The sequence below is a fragment of the Ctenopharyngodon idella genome, chromosome 23, assembly GCF_019924925.1.
Source record: "Ctenopharyngodon idella isolate HZGC_01 chromosome 23, HZGC01, whole genome shotgun sequence".
Taxonomy (NCBI): domain Eukaryota; kingdom Metazoa; phylum Chordata; class Actinopteri; order Cypriniformes; family Xenocyprididae; genus Ctenopharyngodon; species Ctenopharyngodon idella.
In genome coordinates this window covers 5,951,756-5,978,320 of record NC_067242.1, presented here as the reverse complement: position 1 = coordinate 5,978,320, position 26,565 = coordinate 5,951,756, and the positions used below count along the sequence as shown (strand labels likewise).

General features: G+C 36.8%; 3 protein-coding genes across 9 annotated transcripts in view; 1 reads left to right on the top strand and 2 right to left on the bottom strand.

Annotated features, from left to right (window-relative positions):
- The window catches only part of LOC127505693 (protein adenylyltransferase SelO-like), a 557,335-nt gene that overhangs the window by 501,281 nt on the left and 29,489 nt on the right, over positions 1-26,565 (bottom strand). The window lies entirely within an intron of this gene.
- Positions 3,184-10,964, bottom strand: nell3 (NELL (neural EGFL like) family member 3). 4 transcript variants are annotated; one of them, XM_051881380.1, is made up of 5 exons: positions 10,751-10,959; positions 9,990-10,674; positions 6,245-6,798; positions 6,060-6,126; positions 3,184-5,965 (listed from the first exon to the last, which is right to left on the bottom strand). In XM_051881380.1, the coding sequence occupies exons 2-5, from the start codon at positions 10,567-10,569 to the stop codon at positions 4,437-4,439; spliced, it is 2,730 nt and encodes a 909-aa protein (XP_051737340.1). In that variant the 5' UTR covers positions 10,570-10,674; positions 10,751-10,959; the 3' UTR covers positions 3,184-4,436. The 4 variants fall into 4 exon arrangements, with proteins under 4 accessions (XP_051737340.1, XP_051737339.1, XP_051737341.1 ...); XM_051881379.1 differs by having other exon boundaries at positions 9,990-10,960; XM_051881381.1 differs by having other exon boundaries at positions 6,440-6,798; positions 9,990-10,960.
- apbb1ip (amyloid beta (A4) precursor protein-binding, family B, member 1 interacting protein) overlaps positions 17,555-26,565 on the top strand; it is a 182,204-nt gene continuing 173,193 nt past the window's right edge. For 2 of the 4 annotated variants that reach the window (XM_051881389.1, XM_051881388.1), the window contains exons 1-3: positions 17,557-17,777; positions 25,006-25,086; positions 25,228-25,287. In XM_051881389.1, coding sequence (XP_051737349.1) covers positions 25,078-25,086; positions 25,228-25,287 — 69 coding nt within the window. In that variant the 5' untranslated portion in view covers positions 17,557-17,777; positions 25,006-25,077. Of the gene's footprint in view, positions 17,778-25,005; positions 25,087-25,227; positions 25,288-26,565 lie in introns of all 4 variants that reach the window. The other 2 variants (XM_051881385.1, XM_051881390.1) reach the window with 2 other exon arrangements.

Below are 26,565 nucleotides of genomic sequence, written 5' to 3'. Positions count from 1 at the left end.
GAAAGGATTTGGAACAACATGACGGTGAGTAAATGATGAGTTTTCATTTTTGGGTGAACTAACCCTTTAATGCTTAGGGGTAGAGCCAAGAGGTTTGTTGAAATCATTAACCTTGTGTATGAGTAATAGTGACTGTCTTAAAAATTTGCTAAGAAATATAGAGTCATGGTCAGTGGCATAACAATAGTTGCATCTTAACAAACTTGCTTATTAAATCTAGATTTAATTAATTGGGCAAATTTTTGCCAGTGTTCTAACAAAAATCCAAACAGCGTGAAATGGGTGCCATAACATTATATCTTGGTAATGATTATTATTCCGCATAGACTCCTAATATGCTTTCTATAGGAAACACTGCAAGTTCATCTTTATGAGTTGCTGAGTGGGAGGAAGGTATTTGTGGCTGGCGAGACTGAAAAGGCTTTCATGAGCTGCAGACTGTGAATTTCTCTCTGTTTGTGCGTGGTGACCTGCTGGCCTTCATTAACATGCCTCAGTAAACAGCCTAATGAGCAAACAGAAATGAGATGGAGGAGAGAAAAAGTCAGATGATGAAATTGGGGGTAAAAAGAAAGAGGTGTGTGAGAGAGAGCAGTAACAAGTATCACATAATATTTCTAAAAAGAAGGTCATGTATACTGTTTCTGTGACTTGAGTTCATTACAAACAGCTAAAGGTATGCATCTAAATAGATCTGCTTGATAGACTGGAATAATTGCACCTTTCAATTTGTCTTTTTGTTCCAAAATAAAATACATGTGAACCGACAAATGCCATACTGGTTTTATTAATCAGTTTGTTTCCTTTTAAACAATATTATGCATGGGTTAAATGGGTGAATTTCACGAATTCTGTCAAAAGTTATTATTTTGGGACAAGCTACACTGTTAAAAGTAATATGCTATATCTACTCCATAAAATTTTGGCAACAGATTACAAGCAATTTTATTAATTAAATTCAACAAATAGAATTGAGTTAGAATTAATGAAATTAATTCCTTAAATGTCAACCATTTAAAACAAGTAAAATTGAAATAAAATTTAAACAAAAATATCTGAATAACAGACAGACGTCAAAGATGAATTAAGAACTCTTTAATTTTTATTGTCAACATTGAAGACAGCTGATGATGACAAGTAGAATCACTGAAGGAAAGAGAAACACATGAATTAACAGAGGTTTAGATGTTGATGTTGATTTTATTGAAAATGATTGGTCACCATTATGGTGATCAGTGTTTCATTTAGTTGGCCAGTTTGACTCTTTGCTTTTTATGTCAGTTTTTATGTCAGTTAAACTCTGTAGCAGCTCTGAGTTTGGAGACCCCTGCTATAGGCTATAAATGGCCTATAATGCAGAAATAGATTTCACATCTGGGAAAGTGGTGTATGCAAGATTTTTGTGTGTATGTTCATTTTTGTGTGATTGTTCGTTTTTTTGTGCGTATATTCATATCTGTATCACATATACACACATATGAGAAATGATCTCAGATCAAATGTAGGACGGTTTTTGCACAACATTTTATAAATGAGGCCTCTAATCTTCATTTTTTGTTTTTCAGGGTTCACATGGGAATATAAAATCCTGAATGTCTTTTGCATTATATTGATTAAAGGGGTCATATAATGCCACTTTTACAAGATGTAAAATAAGTCTCTGATGTCCCCAGAGTGTGTATGTGAAGTTTAAGCTCAAAATACCCTGCAGATAATTTTTTATAGCATGTTAAATTTGTCACTTTTTGAGGGTGAGCAAAAACGCCCCATTTTTGTGTGTGTCCCTTTAAATGCAAATGAGCTGCTGCTCTCAAGAACAGGGCGGAGTTTCAGGAGCTCACGTTAGCAGCTCTGATTACCTCACACAGACTCACTGAAAATGTCAGTTCAGCCTTTTATGTTCAAAACGGAGTCGGACAATGATGGAGAGATTTAAGAAGAAGTGACAACATGTAGAATGCAACAGGACGTTTCTGAACGGTTAGTTGATGAATTTATGTAGCTGATGTGGAGTTAACTATCTTAAAGTCATTGGTTAGCATATTCTGTCATGATAATCTATAAATCGCTCATGTAGGAACTGTTGCAAGATCCTACAGAGCTAGAGAATATATGCTGCATGAAGAATAGAACAGGTATAGTTTAGTTTAATTAGGTTATAACTTGTCATTTTGTCATATTGCTTTTATGACATGCTATTGCATTTGTGTTACGGTCTGTAATGCAATAACATGGCCTCACCCCTTTGTTGCGTGTTCTTGGGGGCAGGGTTTATATAAATTTTAAGATTAGTAATGTCACCAAGAAGCTTGTTGCAGTCCCTACCAGCCGTTTAAACAGAGAATTCTTTAAAAGAAAATATCTCCCTTTGCATTGAACTTTGAGCGTCGTAACTTTGCAGATGTTGTTTATGCTCAAACAGCAACATTACACACTAACTAAAGTTAAAAAAGTGAAATCATAATCAACCACCCCTTTAATATTGCAGTATATTTTGATTGTCTGTATCACAAAGATGGTCTGAAAAATTGTAAACATACTATAAAAAATACTGTAAAAGAGCTAAAAACTTCCTCCACTGTGTAAAATCCAAAAAGACCACATATGGAAACTAACAGCAAAACAATCTCTTTCCAAACATCTGCAACTTTCAGACGTCAGATAGGCCCTATACAATACTATAGTAGTTATATATTTACTATTTATACATCTCTCTCTTTCACTCTCTGTATAGTTGACGTCTGTCTCTCTTCCCAACTATAGCGTGTTATATATTTTCTCGTATGCATCTCATTTGATCTACACCAGAAACATCTGGTTCAGCGCTTCACACACCTGCTTTCCATTCCCATTCTATTGTTTCTCACAATCAGTTTTTGTGCTAATTTAAGCACTATTAGTCATGTTTCGGCAGACATTCAATTGTTTTCATTATCAAGTTCCTGAAAATCTTTTGCAAGAAGTGTATCGCAAATAGGCTATATCTCGGGCACTATTTGCTCCAGTGACATAACTCTTTCTTTTATCACACTTCAGTAGTTCAGATTTCAGTACTGCCATCTGAGGTTTCACCAAACTGCTGCCCTCTTTAAGTTGACGCTCTGCCCATTAGAAGGTAGTCTGGTACCCATCTGGGATCAACTATGGGTGGACACCTTGATCCTTGAACATATGGTTAGCAAAAACTGGTAAATATATTTTATTTGCATTTACAAAGCAACCAGTGTACTAGTACAATACCAATAACAACCACATGTAACATGTTCTAGATTTTTCTAAGAATTTTTTTTTTTTTAAGAATATTACAGATTTTAGTCCATAGGTAGTATTTTTATAAATCCAGGCATCACCAAAAAGCTTTTTTTTAATAAAATAATAAAAAGCATATTCTGTTCTTTGGCAAAATAGTTATGACTTTAATTTTGTTTTATAAAAGATTACACTACATCATGTCTCCAGTAAATGAATTACCAGTCGTTGCATCAAAATGCACTAGTCCAAAGCAGACATGGCATTAATGTTGCCAAATGTTTGTTCACTTCACTGTTTGTGATCTGTAGTTTGAGCACATACAGAAGCAATTAAACATGGTATGCAAAGGCAGCACATGGCAACAGTATTTAGAGTAATAGAAGACATATGCCACTTACAGTTAATAACACTACACTGTAACTTAGGAGAAATTTGTGTCTGTTTTGTATTTTTTTTTTCATATAAATTACAATGAGAGGACATAACAGTCAGCAGTAATCATTCATAGTACTAAATATAAATATTCATGATCTGAAAGATGCATTTCATTATTTCTATGATAAAATATTAAAACAAAAAATACAAGTCAATAATGCATTGATATCTTTCATATAGATTAAGCTATATTATTTGAATCCCAATTGTTTTAAAAAGACAAACACAAAAAATGTGCACTGTACAACATTCTGCACTTCATTATGATAAAGTGCAGCAAATCCATCACATCAGCTCGCAAATACACTTAAAAAAAATCACATTCTTTAACAAACACGCGTAAATACTGTTTGCACAAATTTAAACTGATTCCAAATCAAACAGATATGAAAAACATTAACTCTCTTGGGAAAAATTGGTCATTGCTCAACCAGCCAAAGCACTTAAAAAGTACTTTTTTAAGGTCATTGTTCCAGCCAAGGAAAAAACAAAACAAAAAAAAAACATGTTCATATTTCAATTTCTGTAACTGAATTGTTACAGTACAATACATTCATTCATAATTCCAATAAACATAGAATCTGAATACCAGAGGAGTATTAATAGCACCTGTGCATGTCAGCTATTAAAAATGAACCTGTATTGTTTCTACTTTGTGTGACTGCACCTTATGAAAGCACCAATTTTTCAAAAGTATTTTTTTTTTTTTTTTTAGTTAATTACAAAACCATAGATCTGCATATTTGGGATCATGATGCCAACCAAAGAATGGAGATGTTGGTGCCTCCCTCATGGGTGATCTGGTTAATCCGCCCACGAACGCAATCCAAAGAAACATAGATAGCAGTACCATTCTTCACTTCAAATGAAGTTCTCAGCCCCACGCTGGCCCACTCACTACCTTCAGGCATATGTCCACCCACCTGCTGGGCCAAGGATGTGGCCTGACCTCCATCCTTACCTTGCCGGTAAAGGGTCAGTTTCACCACACTGCAGGAGTGGATCAGCTTTAGGTTGAGAGCCACGCTGACCGTCCCAGGCTCAGAAAACACAAAGTTCCTCTGGGCATGTGTTTCACCTGAACCAGCTAGCCGCATTTGGTCTGTATTCGGGCTCATCTGCCTGAAGAGCAGGGGTTTATTTCGCACTGCCCCAGAGGGTAGACCTGTTCTTGAGACAGTGGCTGTGAATGTAGAGGAGACAGTGGTGGGGATCCAGATCAAGCTCAGCATACTAATCCCAGAACTATCGCCAAAGTAGCGGACATTGCACTGAGATGGAGCAACAATCTCAAAATTGAGCCAGTCTTCTCTGTCTACACTTGTGGCTCCAGAAAGAGTGATGGAAGTATCCCTGTAGTTAACACCAGACTTAAAGGAGCGTAGTACCTCCTGGTCAGTGCCATTTCGGTTGACGTAGGCAATCAGTGAGAACCCTTCTCGAACACAAGCATGACCCATGGAATAGATAGCCTGCTGGAGCACAAACTTCACCACGCCACTCTCCATGAAACGCACCCCACGGCTGTCATGGGTCAGTGCCACTATGTAGGGATCAGAGACAGCGGCTATACGGAAGGTTGGGCGATAGTTACTCTGGTAGTGGGCTGCTGTTGACATCTGAGCAGTCATGGCCACAGCGCCAGTGTCATGGGATAGCCACAGCAAGCTAAACGAAGCCCCTCCAAGCTCATAGACTTGAATATCTTTACTCTGGTTGCAGTATTGGTTGGGGCTCTTCAGCACGAGTGTCAGTGTATGGTTGGGTTCCACCTCAACTGCTGCACTAACAGTCACACCCTGGAAGAACTTTCTTTCTGGTTGCTCAATTCGAACCCCGCTAAGGTCTCGACCCTCCTCTTCACTGCCGTTTATCCGTATCCCGACCTGGAGAAAGTTCCTGCAGCTGTGCTTTAGTGCAAAGTTGTAGTCTATCCAGACCAGTCCATGTTGTTGGAGATTGAGGTAATCATCATGGTTGGTCAACAGGTTGTTTTCTTCTTTGCCACGAATATTAAGCTGTAGCCCAGGATAGATAGAAGTACTCTTCGATTTTGTTGGTGGTATGGCAATCGAAGCAGCCCAAGACTGTGAGAGTATGTTCTCAGACACAGTTCCACATACAGCATCACTGGTGGAAGTGCAGGGAATGCCAACAGGCTCACCATCACAGTCTGAGCAAGCCTGGCACTCCTGAAGTTCCTGATTGTAGAAGTACTCATGACCACACAGCCCTGCAGAAATCTCCCTCTCAGAGACACCGAGGCAACGAAACCCTCCTGATGAACAGAAAAAAAAAAAAAGAGCTTGGTGAATCTCAAGAGACCACTCGAGGCAGACACTGGAGTGGCATCATGTTTTTACTTTGCTTACCTGGGGTATTGAGACATTTTACTCGCTCCCCACACAAGCTCGGTAATTCGAGGCATTCATCCCTGTCCTGTTGATAGATATTTGTTACTCAAAGACATGTTAAAGATTAAGACATACACCTTTGCTTGCTCTTTACTGAAATCTTATGTATTGCATGCATAATGCAATTTCTGCCACAGTGTCACCTGGCACATCCTATCAGCAGTGGGCGAGCACTGTGATACCAGGAAGAATCCAGGGGGGCATATAGTGCACCTTTCACACTGCGGTGGATCCTTTTGGAAGTCACAGTATTCTTCAGGTCCACAAGCAATTTGACAGCCCAACAATGGGTGCCCTGCATCCCCAACTACATTCATCACTTTGGCGTCCATATCTACCTTATGCACAGCATAGGACTTTTGCAGATGGCTACGTGCTTGGTTCTGAAGATCGGCCAGGTGGCTTTCAAAATAGCTTTGCAGTTCTCCCTGCAGACCTTGGAAAGAGACTTGCTTGACCGTCTCAGAAAGCAGACCGTATTGAGCCTTCACCACATCCATCTGCTCGAACATGCGCCGCTGCTGGCTGATTATCTCGCGCTGCTGGGAGAGGAGGGCCCCCTGCTGTTCAACCAGTCTCTGCTGCAGATCACGGATCACCACTTGCTGAGCTCTCAAAGCCTCCACCAGCTTCTCTTGTCCCTTTGCCAGCTGTAGGTGTAGGATAAGTGCGTCCTCGGCAGGGACCTCATTCTCTCCTTATGAAAGAACGAAACAGACATGACTAAGTGGTTATAACTCAACAAGTGTATAATAAGCTTTAAAGGTGCACCAGGCAGGATTTTCGAAAATAAATACATAAATGAATAAAGTATAGACTCAAAAATAATGAAGTCCTTTGCTTGGGATGTTTCTGCGGTGCAACCTTTGGCCAGTGGGTGTGTAGCCCCAGCCAATAACAACATGCGGTGCAGGTGAGGGCGGGACTTTATTGTGTGTGTCTGAAGCTCGGGAAGCTTTGCTAAGTTCTTTTGTATCTACACGAAACCCTTTGCTAATGTTGCTATTGCCTTATTGACAGCTATCTGTAACTCGACAGATTACTAGGCATTGTAATTACGTTTTTATGACTGTTCATTTTACTATGCTGAAGATGGCTAAAGTCAATTTACAGACAGTAATCTAACTATTAGTGTAACTGTTACACACAAACATATTTATGCATAATAAACACAATATTTGAAAGAATATTTGCGAATAGCTCATCACTCATCTTCCCACTGGTATTCTTTTGCATCGACTGGGATATCATATCATGATATCATGTCAGGGAGAGGGCATGGCTTCTGCCGGTGTTCTGAGAGGAGGGGCCAAGTCTGAATGTTGTGTTTACAAAACAGTAACGGAAAATCCTGCGTACACTACAAACAATATTTTCATGACTTATCACAACATTTTGTCTTTTGTCAGATCAACTTAATTAATGTGGTTCAGATAACATAATATTTTGAGTTTCTGTTGATTAAACCAATCGCCTTCATTGTATTAACTCAAATGTTTAATTTCAATGAACTCAAAATTTTAAAGCAACCAGGTAACTTACTTTTTAAAGTTAAAGCAACAATTATTTTTTTTACAGTGTTTAGTGCAACTTTAAGAAGGGCATTTCCATTAATAGTTACACTAGTCCCATCAATATATAAAAACAATTATTTAGGAGTAAATCAAGACATATAGATTAACATGCTCTTGCTGTGATGCACATTATATAAACTGAGAAAATTATTATCTAAACAAGCACTGTAATTAATAAATAGTTAACAACTTTTTGATATGTGAAGGTCAAAGCGATTTCAGTGCATAATATAAAAACCAAGTGCTTTTTTTTTCAACTTCTGTGCTAGAACTATTTCAGTCATATGGAAATAGATCAAAGTAGTCTGCAATTTCTTGACAGTTGACTGCCAGCGGTTCTTCAGCTCTACAATCCACTGTGTAGCCAAGCAGATGTATGTGTGCAATAATAGTTCTCGGGCCAGCTGTCAAATTACCCAATTCATTGATGTATGAAATACCAGTACTGATGTTAAAATCAAATAAACTGAGTTTTATGAAGCCTGATAGTTTGTGTACACTCCCCACCCTGCGGCATGCATCTCATATTGTTCAAGGACAACAGAGAGAATTCCTCTGTGATGTCTGTAAATTTACTCAAACATCTTACACATGCATTAAAGAGATTTCCTCTGCGCAGTTTGGATTAGACTACCAGACAACATTGTTTTTATTACATCTATAGATAATTATTCTGAAAAAAGCAGTGTGGGGCACCAAGGTACAGTGATAGTATGATATGGAATTCATTGCAAGGTAATCCCAGATGTCTTCAGAGGTTTTGTGAGATTGTGATATAATTATCAAATAAATAATTTTCTTTATAAAATCATTTTTATAAAGAAAATAATATAAAATAATAATTTATAATAATAATTTTAAATAATTTTTCTAATTTTATTTAAAGCTGCAGTCTGTAAGTTTTGCCTCTTTGTCGCCATCTCTGTTGGAAACCTGCAGTTGCAGTTATTTGTGGAATTATCATCTTTACGTGGGTTGTGCATCAGCACGGCTCCTCAGCGCGGATGAATCTAATGTTTGCTGTCAGTCACCACATCGGTGTGGATACTGTACTTCGGGATCACAGATTCTACATCTTGCAAGTACAGTATGACTAAAATAAGAATTTTGTCATCTGAACAAGTAACAAATCTGCCACTTTTTTTCTGACCAACTGAGAATAAAACATGTTCTCCAACCAATATGCCCGTATTAGGTCGTTTGTCACTTCCCTGAAATACGACCCATAAGAGCGTTTACTAAAGTTGCGCCCCTATCGACAACAGGACATTTTAATGCATTGTTCCCTTATATCTGCATCATATTTCGGGTTTCGAGTAGCTCACCTGGCAGAGCATTGCAATATATAACAATATGCAATTGTGATCATGCAATCGTGAGTTCGATCCCAGGGAACGCATGTGCTCATAAAGTGTATATGCACTATAAATCTCTGATGGTAGGTTTAGGGTAGGTTTAGGGGTGGGGTGGTTTGGTGGTTTAGGGGTGGGGTGGTTTGGTGGTTTAGGGGTGGGGTGGTTTGGTGGTTGTGGGGTGGGGTGGGGTGGGGTGGGTGTAGTCGTTAATAAAAAAATTAGTTTTGCTAAATGGAAACAGGACAAAGGGTGTAAAAAGTCCACACATTGCATTTAAACGAACACGCATTTTGATTGGTAACGACAGTCATACGTAATTTCATAACGACAGACATAACACAACATTTTTACGCCGCTAGAGGGCGCATGACTTTAAAACGTAAATATAGGCCGTAATAAGGTGCTTGAAAAATGACCTATAGAGTCGGGTTTTTTTTTGGAGGACAGTCTCAAATCGTTGTAAATCGGGCTAAGGTAAGGGGATAGTTTTGAACACTGGCTGGTTATGTACTTGTTCAAAAATTGATTTTGGATCATTTTTAACCAAAAAAAGTTACAGACTGCAGCTTTAATAATTTATGAAAAAAATGAATTAAAATATAATATGTAAAACTGAAATAATCAGGTGAATACAAAGGTTGGAAACACCTTATTTATATCATGGTACTGAATTAGTCCAAGGTACTTTGAAGAATGCATGGTATTACTAAAAGTACATTACCAAAAAACCAAGTGGTACTTTTTTGTTAGTGGAAAAAGTAATGCAAATGACTTTTTACTTTGTTCAAGGTACTTCAAATAATACCATGTTATTACCATGTCACTGTATATGTTCAACAAAGCGTATAATACCATGGAACTTTTTGTATTGTAAGTGGAATGAGTAACAAAAAATAATTTGTGCTCAAGCTATTTCCATTTCCAAGTGCAGAACAGCTGGAACCACTGTTTCAAATCACCTGGTTTGATGTCACAAGTGAGTTGAACTCCCAGAGGAGCCCCGACCTCGGATGCGGGATATCCAATGTCCGGAAATTCCCCCAGAAACTGAGCGGCTCTGTCTGCCACATGGATGAGGGGAGGTTGGCTGGGCTCGGGTACACACCCGTCTCCAGCACAGGGTCTCGATCTAGGCTTCTGTCGTATCCTCAGCGGCAGACGGCACTCAATTCCTTTACATTCTCTCGTGTCGTTGATAACATGATCTGGTCCGTGAGGCGTAACGCAATCTGCGCACACAGGATCAAAAACTCCAGCGACGCGCGTCTGGACGGTTTCCCTTGTCTGGTCTCCAGACCGCCCACGCTGGGACAGAAACGTTGCGTGATGTTCAGATGGAAAGCTGAAGGGAGCATGATGTTGATTTATTGATCTGCTCTGTGTTGTCGGATTGTGTTGTCGCGGTGGTCTGGGCGATCTGCCTCCCGGACAGTGTGATCCGGAGCAGGGTCTGGTGTCTCCAGAGTCCCCCGAGCGCGCAGAACGAAACGTACATAATACATACACCAGCAGCAATAGCGTCTTTTTTGGTGTTGACATTGTTAAATCATTTATCTACCTAAATAAAAAAATAATTTCAATTATGACTCAAGCGGGAAAAACGCGTTTAAAAGAGTTGATTGAAGTCACATAGAGAAATCCAGCCTGTTTTGAAACATAAAGACGTTTTGATTTTGCTTAAATCCGCAGATAAACTCTTTAAACAGTGAAATGATGTTACCTGCAGCTGTCTTCTGTTGGAATGTCAGTGAAAATATAAACAGCAGGAGGTGAGCATCTCAACTTCACTGCAGTGTGTGTGTGAGCCTTTCTAAACACTTCTGAAGGAGAATGTCATAGGCTGTGTCTCAACCTTGTGAGCTCCCTATATAGGCAACATTTTTTGGGGGGGACATCATACTGTAGATGTGTGCAGCATTTCTAAGAACTACCTTTTTATATAGCATTGCATCATTGGTGTACATGCAGCATTTTTAGCCATCACAGGCAGATGCACAACAGTTTTGATCATCTATGTGCGCATGCAACATTTTGAGCATCATATGTGCATTTACATAATTTTGGAGCAATGTAAGCAGCAGTTTTGGCCTATGCTGCATTTTTGAGCACATTAGGAATGGTATGATGCCCAAAAATGCTGTTTATGTAGGAAGTTCAGTTTAGTTTTGAGACAGTACAGTCTGTCATTCTCTTCCAGATGTGTTTAGAAAAGTCCTGCACACACATATAACACCCCAAAGAAATGCATGTGTGCCAAGATATGCTCTTTGTGCCAATTAGGCTCAAAATTGCTGCATGCATGATGCTCAAATAATCCTACATGCTCCATATAATGCCCAATGATGCTGCACAGTAATGTCTCAAAACTGTTGCATCTGCAAATCATGGCCAAAAAAATGCTGTCTAGTTAGGTGGCTTGCTAGGTTTCAGCACACAGCCTGTATGAGGCATTCCAAAGACTTAATTAGCATCAGGTTTCCCCAGCCTGAGTTTAACCCCTCACTCTCCCTGTCTTTCATCTGTTTTTCCTCCTTTGATGTTTATTTTCCCTTTTTCTTTTAGTGTGCTATGTTGTACAATGTTCGACTTGACACTTTTAACACCAAAGTACTGGGTTACAAATAAGGAGCTATTACTGAAAAAGACAGTCTAGACAACAAAAAGGTCTAGTATTTTTCCCTTGTGAAAAAGAACTAATACTTTTTAAAAAGGATCCTTATTATGAAAAGAATAGAAGTTCAAGAAATACTTAAGGGCAAAGTGATTGCAATGTTTTCGTTGCATATTATGTACAATTACATAAAAATGTATTTTAATTTTAATTTATAATAAATGCAATTAGTTTAACTTATGAGTTCTTTTTGACCCACATAAGACTAAGTACATCTTTATATGTAATTTCATTATTACTTCTGTTCTCTATGAAATATGGTTAAAGTGTACTGCAGAATGTACTAATGAGCATGTATGGTAAACTAAAATATTTCTATTGAAATGTGTATGTCATGTATTTATTATTACAAAGTGCACTTTTTAAAAGTCATGAAAGTGTACTCTAAGTACACTTAAGTGGTCTTTTACAGTATGTCATTAATATTATATTACCTGCACATTTAATATTGCACATTTAATTAAGCACACTGCTTTTCCACAAGGGTTTGCCAAGATCTTCCTATGTTTAGGCTAAATATATCCTCCAATATAGGGATTTGAAAGCAGACAGGAATTCAGTGGCTGCAGTGCAAGTTTTTAATAGAGGCGTCTTCATGAGTAATGGAAAGTTGTGTTACGACCAGTGTCACCTTTGTTTGTGGCCATGTCAGTTATTTTAAAGATAGACAGGCTTTTGATTGTTTAAACAGCTGTTGTCTATCATTCAGAATCTGTCACGCAGAAGAAAAAGTCTTAAAGGGTCAAAGTTTATTTGCTAGAGTTCAGCCGGCCATGCTAGACACACATTTGGAGAGGAGAGACGGGAATACAGAGCTCTTGGTGCCTGATAATTAAAGAGCTTTCATTTGCATGGTCGTGGCTTTTTCATGGATCTTCTATAGGGTGTTGGTTAATTAAAATAAACATTTAAAAACAAATGAAGCAAATTCAGTTATTGTTGGCTATATGTTGTACTTTATATAACCAGCTTGCAATTAATCAACAAATAAGGTTAATAATGTAAAATCAACTTCACATTTTTACTTTTACTTTAAGACTTTAAGAGGGTTGTTTAAAAGACAATATCTGAAAATGCATGGCAGAATGATTTATTATCATTATTTTACCCATTTTTCGAATGTTTAGCCATATCCTTTTAGCTGTTTTGATAGTCTGAACCATTTTAGCACCATTCCTTTGATGATTTTATCTCAGCTGATTTCAGCAGAGGGTGCTATTTGAATGCTTGGACATATTTGTGCACAGTATCAGGATTTATGTGAAATGTGAAGTTTAAGTTGCTAAGACATTTTAATTAGGCCACAATGATGGTTAAATTCTATTATAACGGCTGCTGTATGAACGGCCAGTGTTTGACTGTATTGAATAGTACAGACCCATACATTAGACCAGAATAATGAGTTAACTGTGGCCTAATGGTTTTTAAAGAGCATATCCCCTCACACCTTACCATATGGGCTTTTGGGGTCACTTGAGATCTTTGAAAAGTGCTGAAGTATGTCTGTTCTTTGTCAGACCAGGTCATGACCCTTTTATGAGCTAAGCCTTCACTTTATGCCAAATGTGGCCACCTCTCCAGATGTTTATAGTGGTCTGCTTTCATTCACCGCTTATAAATGTAACAGAGGGGATATTATCAGTTAGATGAGAATGTATGTGCCTTTGTGATTGGAGTCACACAATCCATAATAGCACACTGATATTAAACAGTTTATCAAGGGACAGACAGAAATCTGACAGCTGACAGATTCCACATCCACATCAGAATGATGAATTGGAAAGAATCACCAAACTCAACACAGTGTTCACTTTTAAAGTCAACATAAAAAAAATCAGTTGAACCCTATTTACTTTCTTAATGCACATTTGTGTTCTTTTTGTGGACATATCGTCAGTACATATTATTATTATTTTGTTTTCAATTTTGTGTTGACTTTAAGATGGGTCAACAAAACGTGTTTGACATTTACTACAAAAACTGCATGTCAGTAATACAGATAAACCAAAAGAATATGGCATTATGCTATTTGGTATTGGTATTTGGTTTATACCTCGGCCATTTGTTGAAAGCTAGTTATTATATTTTATAAAGTTTTAAATATGGATATTTTTCTTATAAAACCCATTGCATTGCTTCAGAAGGCCTTTATTAACCTCCTGGAGCCGTATGGATTACTTTTATGATGGATGGAATGCACTTTTTTGGGCTTCAAAATCGTGAGCGCCATTCATTCCATTATAAAGCTTGGAAGAGAAGGATATTATTTAATATAACTCAGATTGTTTTCTTCTAAAAGAAGAAAGTTATAAACCCCTACGATGGCTTGAGGGTAAGTAAATGAAATAAATAAGGGTAAACTATCCCTTTAATTAAAAAAAAAAAAAAAAAAAATCTTACACTACTTTATCTCTGCTAAAACTAACAAGGCATAACTGACAAAAATAACCATCAAATAATGCATTGCAAGCATCAATAACAGCTTTAAGTTGTCAATGCTGGCAAATGACCATGGTATAAGCAGGATAATCCATGGCTAGCTGTGCATTAAACAGTTTGAATGCACTCTGCTTCGTGTTAGGCATTTTTTTGCCTCCATGTTGTGCATTAAAATCGTTTAAATGCACAATAGCCGTGGATTATCCCTGGTCTCAGATGATTTGGGTTGGTTGGTGTCACACAGTGTTGACTCTTGTCATGGAGGGTGGTCTGTTTTTACAGGAGCTGGTGGGGGGCTTCTAAAGAAAATGAAAAGGAAGAATGAGACCACATATAAGACCACATAAAAAAGTCCTAATAAGAGCGGTTAATTGGTAGCAAATGGTGAGAATTCCGTCCTCTTTATTTTAGGAAGAGTAAAGTCTGGATAGTTTTGTTGTTAGCCAAAATGAGTGTGTCTAATTAGTAACAGACATGTGAAGATGAGATTAATAAACATGTCATTATCTTGAATGGCCTTTACAAAACTGTGTCCTTCTGACTTGTGCTAAAACAAATTAAGTTTGTACTGCCTTGGAAGAAATTCTCAAAGTGGCTTAATTGGCAACATCTATCTACATCCAGTCCCCACTCACCACAATAATCTGGACCTGAGCTTGTTTACATTACCACATGGATAGAAATAATCATTAGCCATTCCCTGTCTGGGCATGATTACATTGGACAGCCTCTACTGTTCCAAGTTTAGCTTGGAAAAATAAGGAATTTTGGAACAGACCCCAAATAAGTCACAATCAGACTTCTGGGTCTGTTATTCCCATCTACAGTATACACTCTAAATGTTCCTCACACTTAAGAAAAAAGAACTGTTTACTGAAAGGTCTTTGGGGAACTGAAAATGGTTCATTTATGGCATTATTTTTTTTGGAACGTTTATTTAAAGAGTATATGCTAGTGCATTACTAAAAGTTAACAAAATTATCTTATTAATATAATATATTTATGAAAGTAACATGCTTTAATAGAAACTTCAATAGGAAATATGTCAACAAACTTCACTCTTCATTACATGGTTTTATCCCATGTTATTTCCCTCTTAATCTGGACAAAGAATGAAAACCAAAACTAAAGTCCAAACACGTGCCTTTTGTTCTCCACACTGCAAGAAATAATTTCAATTTGTGAATGATGAAAATGCTGTATGTGTTGCTAAATTCTGGCCCAATATCCTGATACACATTCCAGTCTCTAATGCAACACTAAAGGTGCGGTCATATTAGTGAAATTTCAGAAAAATGTAATGGCCAAAAAGGACAATTGTTTATTGTCAATAATGGGGAATAAAGTACAGATTACACAAAAGCCACTTACAAACCAATCAACCTTCACGAATCGGCATGAACAACTTGAACATGAGTGAAATCTGTATGGAGAACTTTTTCACCATTACGTGAATTTCCAGATCTTGTGGCTTCTTTTTGAAATAAGCAATGGTAAATATAACCGCACCTTTAGTTATTGAGCAAATCTTAGTTAAAGGATTAGTTCACTTTCAAATAAAAATTTCCTGATGATTTTAATGTCATCCAAGATGTCCATGTCCTTCTTTCTTCAGTCGAAAAGAAATTAAGGTTTTCTTTAATTTCTTTTAAAACATGTATCATTCAACTTACGGAAAAAACAGAACTGGCGTCGCGTTCGTTACGTAAATTGAATAAGGAAGGCGTAGGACATTCAGCGTAAGCTTTTTGAAGAATACGGAATCGCATTCTGGTGGAAGCACTTGTGATGCGATCATTTGTGCCTGTAAAGCATATACATTTAGATTTTTTTTTTTAGAAAATGACCGATCATTTCGCTAGATAAGACCCTTTGTTTAAAGCCCTTTAAAGCTGCAATTTTGACCTTCAACCGTTTGGAGGCCATTGAAGTCCACTATAAGGAGAAAAATCCTGGAATGTTTTCATCAAAAACCTTAATTTCTTTTTGACTGAAGAAAGAAGGACATGGACATCTTGGATGACATGGGGGTGAGTAAATTATTAGGAAATTTTTATTTCAAAGTGGACTAATCCTTTAATGAACTTGTTGTGCTGAATGATTTGCCTGTCATCTTGAAATTATACTGACACCTAGCAGCATGGATGCAGCATCACACTAAAGCAATAGTTTTTTTTTAGATACTGACGCCATTGTAGAAATGTGCTATTTACTGTCACCCATGATTAACTATTTCCGCAAGTGAAAGTGTCCAAAAACAGGAGATTTACAGAGATAAAATGTGTAATGTTCAGCCAGTCGTGTGATCACAAGATGTCAGCCCCCACGACATGACCTGCTCCAGAGTACTGTGACATAAAACAGCTTTTTACCAAACATCATTTTATTTTATTTTTTCAAAAGAACATTCATTATTATTATAACTTAATTAAAGTGCCCCAATTATGCTATTTTAAAGAATCCTAATTTTGGAGGTCTCCTACAATATGTTTACATGCATACAAGGTCAAAAACACTTTAATTTTCTCATAATATGCATTGCAGCATCTTTTCTCACAGTGTCTGAAATGGCTCGATAAAGGATTCTCTCTACACCCCTTCCTTTCTGAGAGCCTGGTCTGCTCTGATTGGTCAGATGACCCAGTCTGTGGTGACTGGTGCACCGCTTACAGCACGTGTTGAAAAAAAAAAAAACACACATTACTATATATGAATTTCAGCTTCAAATCTTTCTCAGCACTTGATACACTCAGTAATACATACAGAAACAATGGCGTTGGTTTTACCGTATTAATTCAAGCTAGAGTCCTCATCCTTTGGAAGTACATATAAAGTCGATTTGCTTTCGCAGCGCAGAAAACAACGTCTTCTCGACATGTCGACAACACAAAGTAAACTCTTCCAGGCCACAGCTACAACTACAGTGTTTAAAGGAGGGACAAAGTAGACACTGTTCATGGGCATCCAATGAAGATCATAGGTGGGCATTATGCAAAATTTTGAACAAGCCTTTGTAGGCCTTTGTAGGTTTGTGCAGTAAGTAAGACTGGAATTATTGACGACTCGTTTCAGAAGTTCACAATCGATTCTTTCTTTTGAGAGACAATAACTCCATTTATCATGCACTTTGCAGACCTTTTACATTATTTATATATATATATATATATATATATATATATATATATATATATTGAACTAGCAATTCCAGGTTCATAAAATGATATAGCTTAATTTTATGTTGAACCATGTATCATTACTGGAAAAAAGCAACCCTGCATAACAATGACATATTAATCATTAACAGAGAGAAATGCTTATCAATCATTGACTAATATGTAATCTAAGGTGAAATAATAAACTAGTACTGGTTGGCCTTTCTGTCTCGTACACAATCTCAGCTGTGCACTTGCTGGTTTTCAGCGTCAGATGGAATGCAGAGACAGGTTTAGACCTGAACTTCCGTGTGAGGCAGGAAGTAAGCAAACTGTAAGTGACTACATACAAGCGCTACAGCTCAGCAGCCTGCTGCATGTGGGTTGGGTGGTGTCCACCGTTAAACAGGAAAGAGAGAGGCATTTTACTGAAAACTTATTTATGACCCCACAACCTTGTTATTAAGGCTGAAATATAAACCAAGGTAAGTGATTTTTTTTTTTTTTTCATCAAACAAACAGTGTAGTTGACAACTACAACTGGGTTCAGTGTGTTTTTGATTTTGTTCAAATTTACTTGTTACATTTGACAATAATCAAGTAACAGGACGATTTTGTGGGGATATTGTGGTGTCTCTGGTGCCCAAGACTTGTCTAATTCCACTGTTATAATGTTTTCATGAAGCAGTCATTCTAATGACTTTGCTAACTGAATTTTATGAGAAAAAGAAGTTAACATGCTACACCAGGATGTTGTAACTACATTTGTCTGTGGTGTTGGTGTGATTCAATATATTTGATTATTGATTAGAGCTCAGAAATGAAGATGACATGGGCAGATTTGCTTCTGACTGATATGTTGTCTAATATGTTGGGAAGCCTCTGTCAAGGCTGATGTGTAATGCGTTGTGGAGAATATTTCAGACTGATGCTTATCTTCTAAATGTATTAATAGGAAATTAATTCATTATCTTGTTGTGACTGGCCAGATATAATAGTATATTTACATTCTCATTAGTACAGCACAAATAACACCACACCCATAGTGTGATATTATCATTTACTAAAAGACTACTACATGAGTCCAGTAGTTTTACTAGCTGAACAACAAGCTGACAGATCAAAAAAATCAAAATGGATTCTACTTACTTTCATGTTCCAGTTTTATAGTTTCATTGCCTTCATAATCTTTAATCAAACATTTTTGGATAATGTTAACCAACAGTCGCCCACAATCATCCAATTTACAGAATCCAAACAATTCCTGATGGATAAAATCAAGTCTCCCAGACATTGTTTTCATTGAATACTCAGTTTTACTTGGAAATGTGTCACAGTATGGAAGTAAAGTGAGTTGGAAATGCCATTTCTTGTTGACTTGAAGAATGGATGCAAATGGATCAAGATTAGACCTGAAGCTTTAACTTTTGTCCTCAGCTGTCCGGTGTCTCTATCAATAATTACTCTATGTCTGTATCATTTAGAATAACACATGCTGTCAGTACTCTATAGCAAATAATAGTAATTTGTACAAAGGTCAAGTAAGTTGGTTTCTGGGCTGTTCTATCTCATCTACAGAAAGTCATCCAGACAAATCTTCCTTGAAAGTGAACCCCTGCATTTGCAAAAGTTTCAGGCTGTACTTTTTTCTGATAAAGAGGTTTAGTGTTTCAAGTACAACAGCTCACAGTTTAAAGTATACCAGTGACAGGAATCATATGGCAGACCAGCTGAGCTAAAACACTGTACCCAAGTGTTTGATGAAGAAACAAACTGTAGACTGCTTTTCTATCAGGTTACCCCAAAGTCAACAGTCCATCTGGTTCTTTTCTCTGACTAAAATAACTATTAAAGAATGATAGCATCTCAGTGATATAAAAAGCATTACTGTGACAACAATATAGCTGCTAGGCTAACTGTGGAAATTAACTGGTAAGTCACTTTTTATTGAATCATGGAATGCTGCAAAATACATTGTTAAAACTATAGCATTCAGTCCTGTGGTAAATGCTAACAAGATTGCAACTTCACAAGTGACATTTAAATGTCAAAAGTCCTATATATGGCAAATGTTTAGTCTGTTTGTATAGGAACCAACTTTTATTGCCTTATTGAAAATTAATAGTTTTATCATAGTAAAACTTTTTTTTTTTTTTTTTGATGTATTGACTACCATAACCACAACAGTGGAACTAAGGTTTTTGTAGCAAAGTTTGAAGTTATTTTGTGGTTGCCAGGGAATAACTACAAGGGTGATAGTGTCTACTAAAGCAAGCATCACTATTATTATTGTATAAGAGTTCTGAGGGGATTTGAACAACCTCCAAAGCACACAGTTTTCATGTTACATGTTACATTAGAAATATGTGCTATTACTTTTCTAAGTGAACAGGATTTCACATTTTTCCTGATACTATTTAAAAAAAAAAAAAAAAAGAATACCATACATTATATTTAGAGACCAGAATATTACAGAGACTTGGGAGTGGACTCATTTGACTTTGGCCAGTATGCAACCATCTAACAACCATGTAGCAAAGACTCAAAAAAACACCCTAACACCCAGGAAACCACCCCTTGTGAAAAAATAATTGCACTTAATTGTATTGAATGTGTACTTGCAGATAATATTAATGAAATAAAAGGCCACTCAAGTGTTTTTAAAGAGAGTACACTTTCATGATGGTTTATTAACACTTTTTAAAGGTGCACTTTGTAATAATATCAAATTGAAAGTTTTAGTTTAGAGTACATTTGAAATCATTACGTTTTTAATGATTTAAGTTTATCATCGCAACTTCATCATTACAAATGTAATGTACAAATTACGAATATATTTAAATACATGACATACAAGTGTAATATGTATTCTGTGCTTTGGTTCTGTTTTCCCTGTCCCTGTCATTTCATCCAGTTTCCCAGTGTGTCTGATTATGTATTCCGTTCACCTGTTGTTCTATCAATTAGCTTGTTAATCCCTGTGTATTTAAGCACTGTGTTCTGTTCAGTTGCTTGTCCTGTCTATGTTGATGTTGAGGTGTGTTATCTGTTTCTTTGAGTTCTGCCTATTCAATGAGTTATTGAATTAAAGTCTGTTTCCTTATTCCTTCGTCTTCGTGAGCTACTTGTATATAACCACCCGTGACAACAAGTTTCAATAGAAATGTTATTAAAGTATATTTTAGTTTGTCACAAATGTTTATACATTCGACAGTTTCAGAAGACAGAATGTTATTCTACAAAGTAGGACTGGCTTGATTGCAGTATGACTAAATAACTTCCTCGATATTTAATTTAAAACACATGCACTTGTGAAACAAATGGAAACACTGAGCTAATTTCTTTTCCAGACCTGAAATCCTAGAGATGCCCTTGATATGGAATATTATAGTTACCATAACACTTAACAAAAGAAAATCATCCTTGAAATAGAAAAGAGGAGGATATTGCGCCGCATATAGAATGTCTGACATCACCTCAGACATGTCAGTTAAATAAAGACAAGGTGCCAACGTGACTACTTCTCGCCAATTGCTTTCTTTCATTTCTTCCTGTTGTGGCAAATCAAATCTATGCAGCATAAAAGTAACAAAACACATATGCTTATATTTTGATGTGAGTATTTATTGATGATATATTGATGTATATAGTTGTCTATTTTTTGGAAAAAGAAACAATAGACATATGAGAAGCACCATGTTGTGATAGCTGCAAAGATATAGTGAGTGTCATCTGTTTCCTGTTGGAAACTTTCAACATCGTGTGAGGGGGAAGTTGCTGTAACCACTTCCCCATAGAGCAGCACACAAACAGCTCTCTGATTGGCTGCACGGCAGTGCTTCATTTAAACAAGAAGACACAGCATTGTTATACTCACAGGTGCTGGTGGTACAGACTCTGCCAGTTTGGTTTGACATAGTATCAGTTACTTGTTTTTGAGGAGTATTGCAACACTGCTCATCTTTGAATGAATATTCGCTTGTGTTGAATTGTTGTGTTCATTTAAAATCCAAATGCAAACTCATAATATATATATTTTTATTTTTAATATTGAATAAAATTGTTTTATTTCAGAATTAAATCAATCTTAGATTAAATAAAAGAAAAAATAAAACTATATGAGTAAAGTTTGTGAACAAACTTTGATGTTGGCTTGAGAAAGCCTGAAAGTTTGAAGTTGTAAAAGCTTGAAGTGTGAAATAGTTTAGAGAGAAAGAGAGAGAGTGTTTAAAAAGTTTAAAGTTTTAAGGTTTTAAATTTGAAGCCATTTTAAAAGCTTGACGTTTTTGAGCTTGAAGTTTTTAAGTATTTTTAAAGGGATAGTTCACCCAAAACTGAAAATTCTGTCATCATTTACTCCCCCTCAAGTAGTTTCAAACCTGTATGAATTTCTTTGTTCTGCTGAACACAAAGGAAGATATTTGGAAGAATGTTTGTAACCAAGCAGATCTCGCCCCCCATTGCTATGTGGTTGCTAAGGTACTCAGAGTGGTTGCTAGGGTGTTACTAAGACTTAACATAACTAAACTTTAACATTATCTGAAATAAATGTGAATGGTGCTTGTGGTCGCCAGGGTGTTGCTAAGTTGTTGGTAAGGTGTTTTAAGTGGGTTTGGCATGATATTCTGCTTTAAATATGGCGTCAATCCCTCTTTCAGTGTAATTCTGTAGGATTTTGTTGAAAAACTTACATCTCACTTAGAAAAGTATGCTTCTTATAAATACATTATATCACATAAATTGAGGAAACTTTCATTTCTGTAGCACAAACCGTGCCATAAAAAGCTAGACGTCTGTGTTTAAAAATGATAACATGTGCATTAATTCAAAGCTGTTGCACAAACGATTTGCTGAATGTAGGAGAATAAGAAGGAAGTAAGCCAGAGTTGGGTATTTTGGACCAAGATTACCAGATTCTTATTTTAGCTGAACTGCAGGCAGCTGGAATAAGCACTTTGGGTTTGAGAAAAGTGCATTATATATAAAATGCATCATCATCATCATCTATAACCATCAATAAGTTAACAGATCTTTCTTTGATCCTACTGGCTCATGTACAGTAACTGAGAAAAGGAATGTTTATTGCAGAACAAGAACTGATTTATGCAGTTACTGTAGCAACATTATAGAATGAGACAGAGAATGATCTCTTTTCATGTAAGTCATACTTTCTGTAATACTGTACACTCAGGCTTTACTAAGCATTCATGGGCAGGATTCTGCATGTCTTGGCAAAGAATGAATGTGTAAAAGAGTTATGCAAGCCATGTTTTTATCTCTAGCCTCTGGATGGATATTGTGCAATGTTTAGCTTTGGGTTATGTTTTTTTTTTTTTTTTTTTTTTTTTTTTTTTAACATGTGTACAGGTATTCTGCTCTATATTACCAATCACAAACTTGTACGCTGCTGTAACCAGTAAAAATTACACCACCCAGTTGACCAATTCTGCACAGTAGTTACAAAACTAGTTCAAGGCCATCCAGATGACTACATCTCCAGCTAACAAAAAAATATATTCTAAGAGAGTTTTGCTAACCTTCCCTTGTAGCTATTTCTGAATGTTCTCTGAGCATTCAAAACATCCAGTTTTTTAAATGTTTTAAAAACGTGATTTCTTGGTTATTATGTGAATGTTAAGGGAACATAAATATTATGGGATTATTATTTTTGAATGTTCTCTGAACATTCTGAGGCCCCGTTTACACTAGTGTTTTTTAGTTTTAAAATGGCATTTTAAAATGAAAACGATCCTTGTCTACACTGGCATTTCCACAGTGTTTCAGAAACGATCTCCGTCTACATTACACGGCCGAAAACGCATGTCACATGACCGTTCATGCACACTGGACATGCGCGGACAAGTGTAATCAGTTGCCTCTTGCGCATGTGGGCAGCTGCAGTATTAAATAAATGCTGAGTTTAACTGCACAATGGCTGCTGGCCCCCAAAGCCAGCAAAGATTGCAATTCAGTCTCCATGTTATTGTTTACATGGTCGTCAAGGATACGCAAAGCAAATGTGGGCAGCCATGCCATCGTTTTCAAGTCTTTGTTTTGGTCTGTTTATACTGAAATGCAACCCCGGTGTTTCTAAATTAAAACAGGGTCTGCCGTGTTTTCGAAAGTCTCCGTTTTTGAGGTTCGAAAACACCGGCGTAGTGTAAATAACAGGTGTAACCATAGCAAAACTTATGCATTTTAAAACGAAAACGCACTAGTGTAAATGGGCCTGAAACAAGTAGTAACATTTAAAAATGTTTGACGAACATCTAACTAAAACGTTTCAGGGAAAAAAATGTTCCATGAGAGATGTACAGATAAAGTAGATAATGAGAACATTATTAACGACCAGATAACTTTTGAACAAATGGTCTTTTAATGTTACTGGAAGAATGTTTGTTTATAACTTTTAGAGAACCCCCAGAATGTTGGGGAAGTTCTGAGAATGTTATCTGTTATTGGGACAAATTATCTTAGTAGATCTTCAGTAGTATGTTAACATTAAAAATTTATTTAAATACTTAATGTGTGTGTATTTACAATAAATGTGTTCAAATAAAGTTTTTTAAGGTCTGGCCATGAATTCCTTCAAAAACGGACTACTGTGAACTTCACAACCTCAGTGTTTCATAGCCTTTACTACAGTAAATGAATGAAAATGAAATACACTGCCCAGACGAAAGACAGCAATACTTAAGAGTCTATGACTGGATCATTATTGCAGTGATTATTATGTTCCTAGCATGTTATATGTTTGGGAACAGTTCTTCTAACCCTAATTTATGGAGTGTGTAGCTTTTCATTTCTTAAACAACCATGTAGGATTCATGGCCATATTCTGGACCAAAAATTGATGTACCTCTTGATGGAAATCACATTTATTTCCATCAAGAGGTGCATCAATTTTTGGTCAAGAACTTGTATTGACAATGCAAGAATCAAGCACTCTGTAAAGTCTACTCCAGCACATCCCAAAGACTTTTAATGAATTTAAGGTCTGATGTGTCTTCTGACATGGTTGTTTAAGAAATTAAAAGCTACACACTCCATCAGTTAGGTTTAGAACAAATGCTGCCAAACATATAACATACTGGAAACATAATAATCACTACAATAATGATCAAATCATAGACTCTTATGTATTTCCCTATTTAAATCCAAACAGTGACTTGCTACATCCGAAATCACACACTGTACTGTAGGTACTACATTTGGTTTAAAACTTACTTCACGAATGTTAAAAAAGTATGTTCTGTATAGCATGAATATGGTAATATGAATGAAATTCGGACGTACTACATCTGCCATGTTGTCACTGTCACGTGACTTACTGGCATTCACAAATCCTCTCCTGTGGCCTCATGGGATAGTAAAGTGTCCAATGAATCTTGGTCCTCCATAAATCATATTCATAGTAGCATTTGGAGTCACAAGATTATGCCTCTATTGACATAAAAAGAGAGCGAGCATGTAGTGACATGAAAGTAGTACCAGTATGTTGCCAAGGATGACGATGAAAAAATACACTTTAGTAGTCTTTATATAAAAATATTTTGTTACACTTCATTTTAAGGTAATGTTGTTACAATGTAATTACACAATTAAGTACCAAGTAATATTAATTAACTACATGTACTTATGGGGTTTATGGGTTTAGAGTTAGTTACTTGTAATTATGCATATATTTGTTGTATTTTCCATTCACCACTTTAGAAGTTTACTTCAACTATGACGACTTCCACATGAGACACCAAACAGAATTCATTATTCCAGAAAGTATTACATATGGACATGGTAATAAATAATAAATGAAGTTAAAAAATTGTGAAAATTGATTTGTATTTACATTTGATTAATGTTAAATTCCCAATCCTATTGTATGACTTGTTAAATGTCAAATGTTAAATTCTCATCGCCCAACTGTTCTTGTTGTAGATGGAAGACATTGATGCCATGTTCAGCGACATGCTGCAGGAGATGGATCTCCTAACGCAGGTATGTTTCCTGTGGATACGTCTCATATCTTCCAGACAGACAACCTAATCAGTGCCCTGTGTGCCTTTATGTGTTTCTTAAAGTAAAAAAAAAAAAAAAAAAAAAAATGGAAATAGCTTCATAAATAACAACATTTTCATTTTATGTTTATGGTCATTTCAACAGAAGACAACAGTTATCTCTCATTCAAACAATGGCAATGGTCATTTTTATTCAGTTCCAGTAATGAGATGTGATGAGTTTTGAACAGAATATGGAATAAAAGCAGGAAGCACACATAATAACAATGACATATACAGGGGTTGGACAATGAAACTAAAACACCTGGTTTTAGACTATAAGAAGTTATTAGTATGGTGTAGGGCAGGGGTGTCCAAACTCGGTCCTAGGACCACTGTCCTGCAGAGTTTAGCTCCAACTTGCCTCAACACACCTTCCTAGAAGTTTCTAGCCTATAGTAAGACCTTGATTAGCTGGTTCAGGTGTGTTTAATTTGGGTTGGAGCTAAAGTCTGCAGGACAATAGCTTTCCAGGAGCAGGATTGGACAGTGTAGGGACTTCATTTGAGGCCAATACAGCATCAATTCATCTTGGGAATGACAGGTACAAGTCCTTCACACTGGCCAGAGAGATTTTGAGCCATTCCTCTTCCAGAACAGAAACGTTTTCTGACTTGGTCCTCCAAAATACCCCAAAGTGGCTCAAAAATATGTAGATTTGGTGACTGTGCAGGCCATGGGAGATGTTCAACTTCACTTTCATGTTCATCAAATCATTCTGTCACAAGTCTTGCTGTGTGTATTTGCTGCATTATCATGCTGATACACAGCACCCCCTTCAGGGTACAATATTTGAACCATTAGGTGCACATGGTCCTACAGAATGGTTCGGTAGTCCTTGGCAGTGGCACGCCCATCAAGAACAGTAGGGAATGCCAAGATTGCAGCCCAAACCATCACTGATCCACCCCCGTGCTTCACTCTTGGCACACAACAGTCCAGGTGTTAAACCTCTTTGGGGCTTCTCCACACCATAACTCCCATGTGGGAAAGACAATGAAGGTGGACTCATCAGAGAACAATACATGTTTCACATTGTCCACAGCCCAAGATTTGAACTGTTTGCACCAATGAAACCTACATTTGGCATTGGCACGAGTGACCAAAGGTTTGGCTATAGCAGCCAACCATGAATGTTTACTCTGTGGAGCTCCTGACAAACAGTTTTTGTGGAAACAGGAGAGTCGAGGTGTGCATTTAATTCTGTAATGAGTTGGGC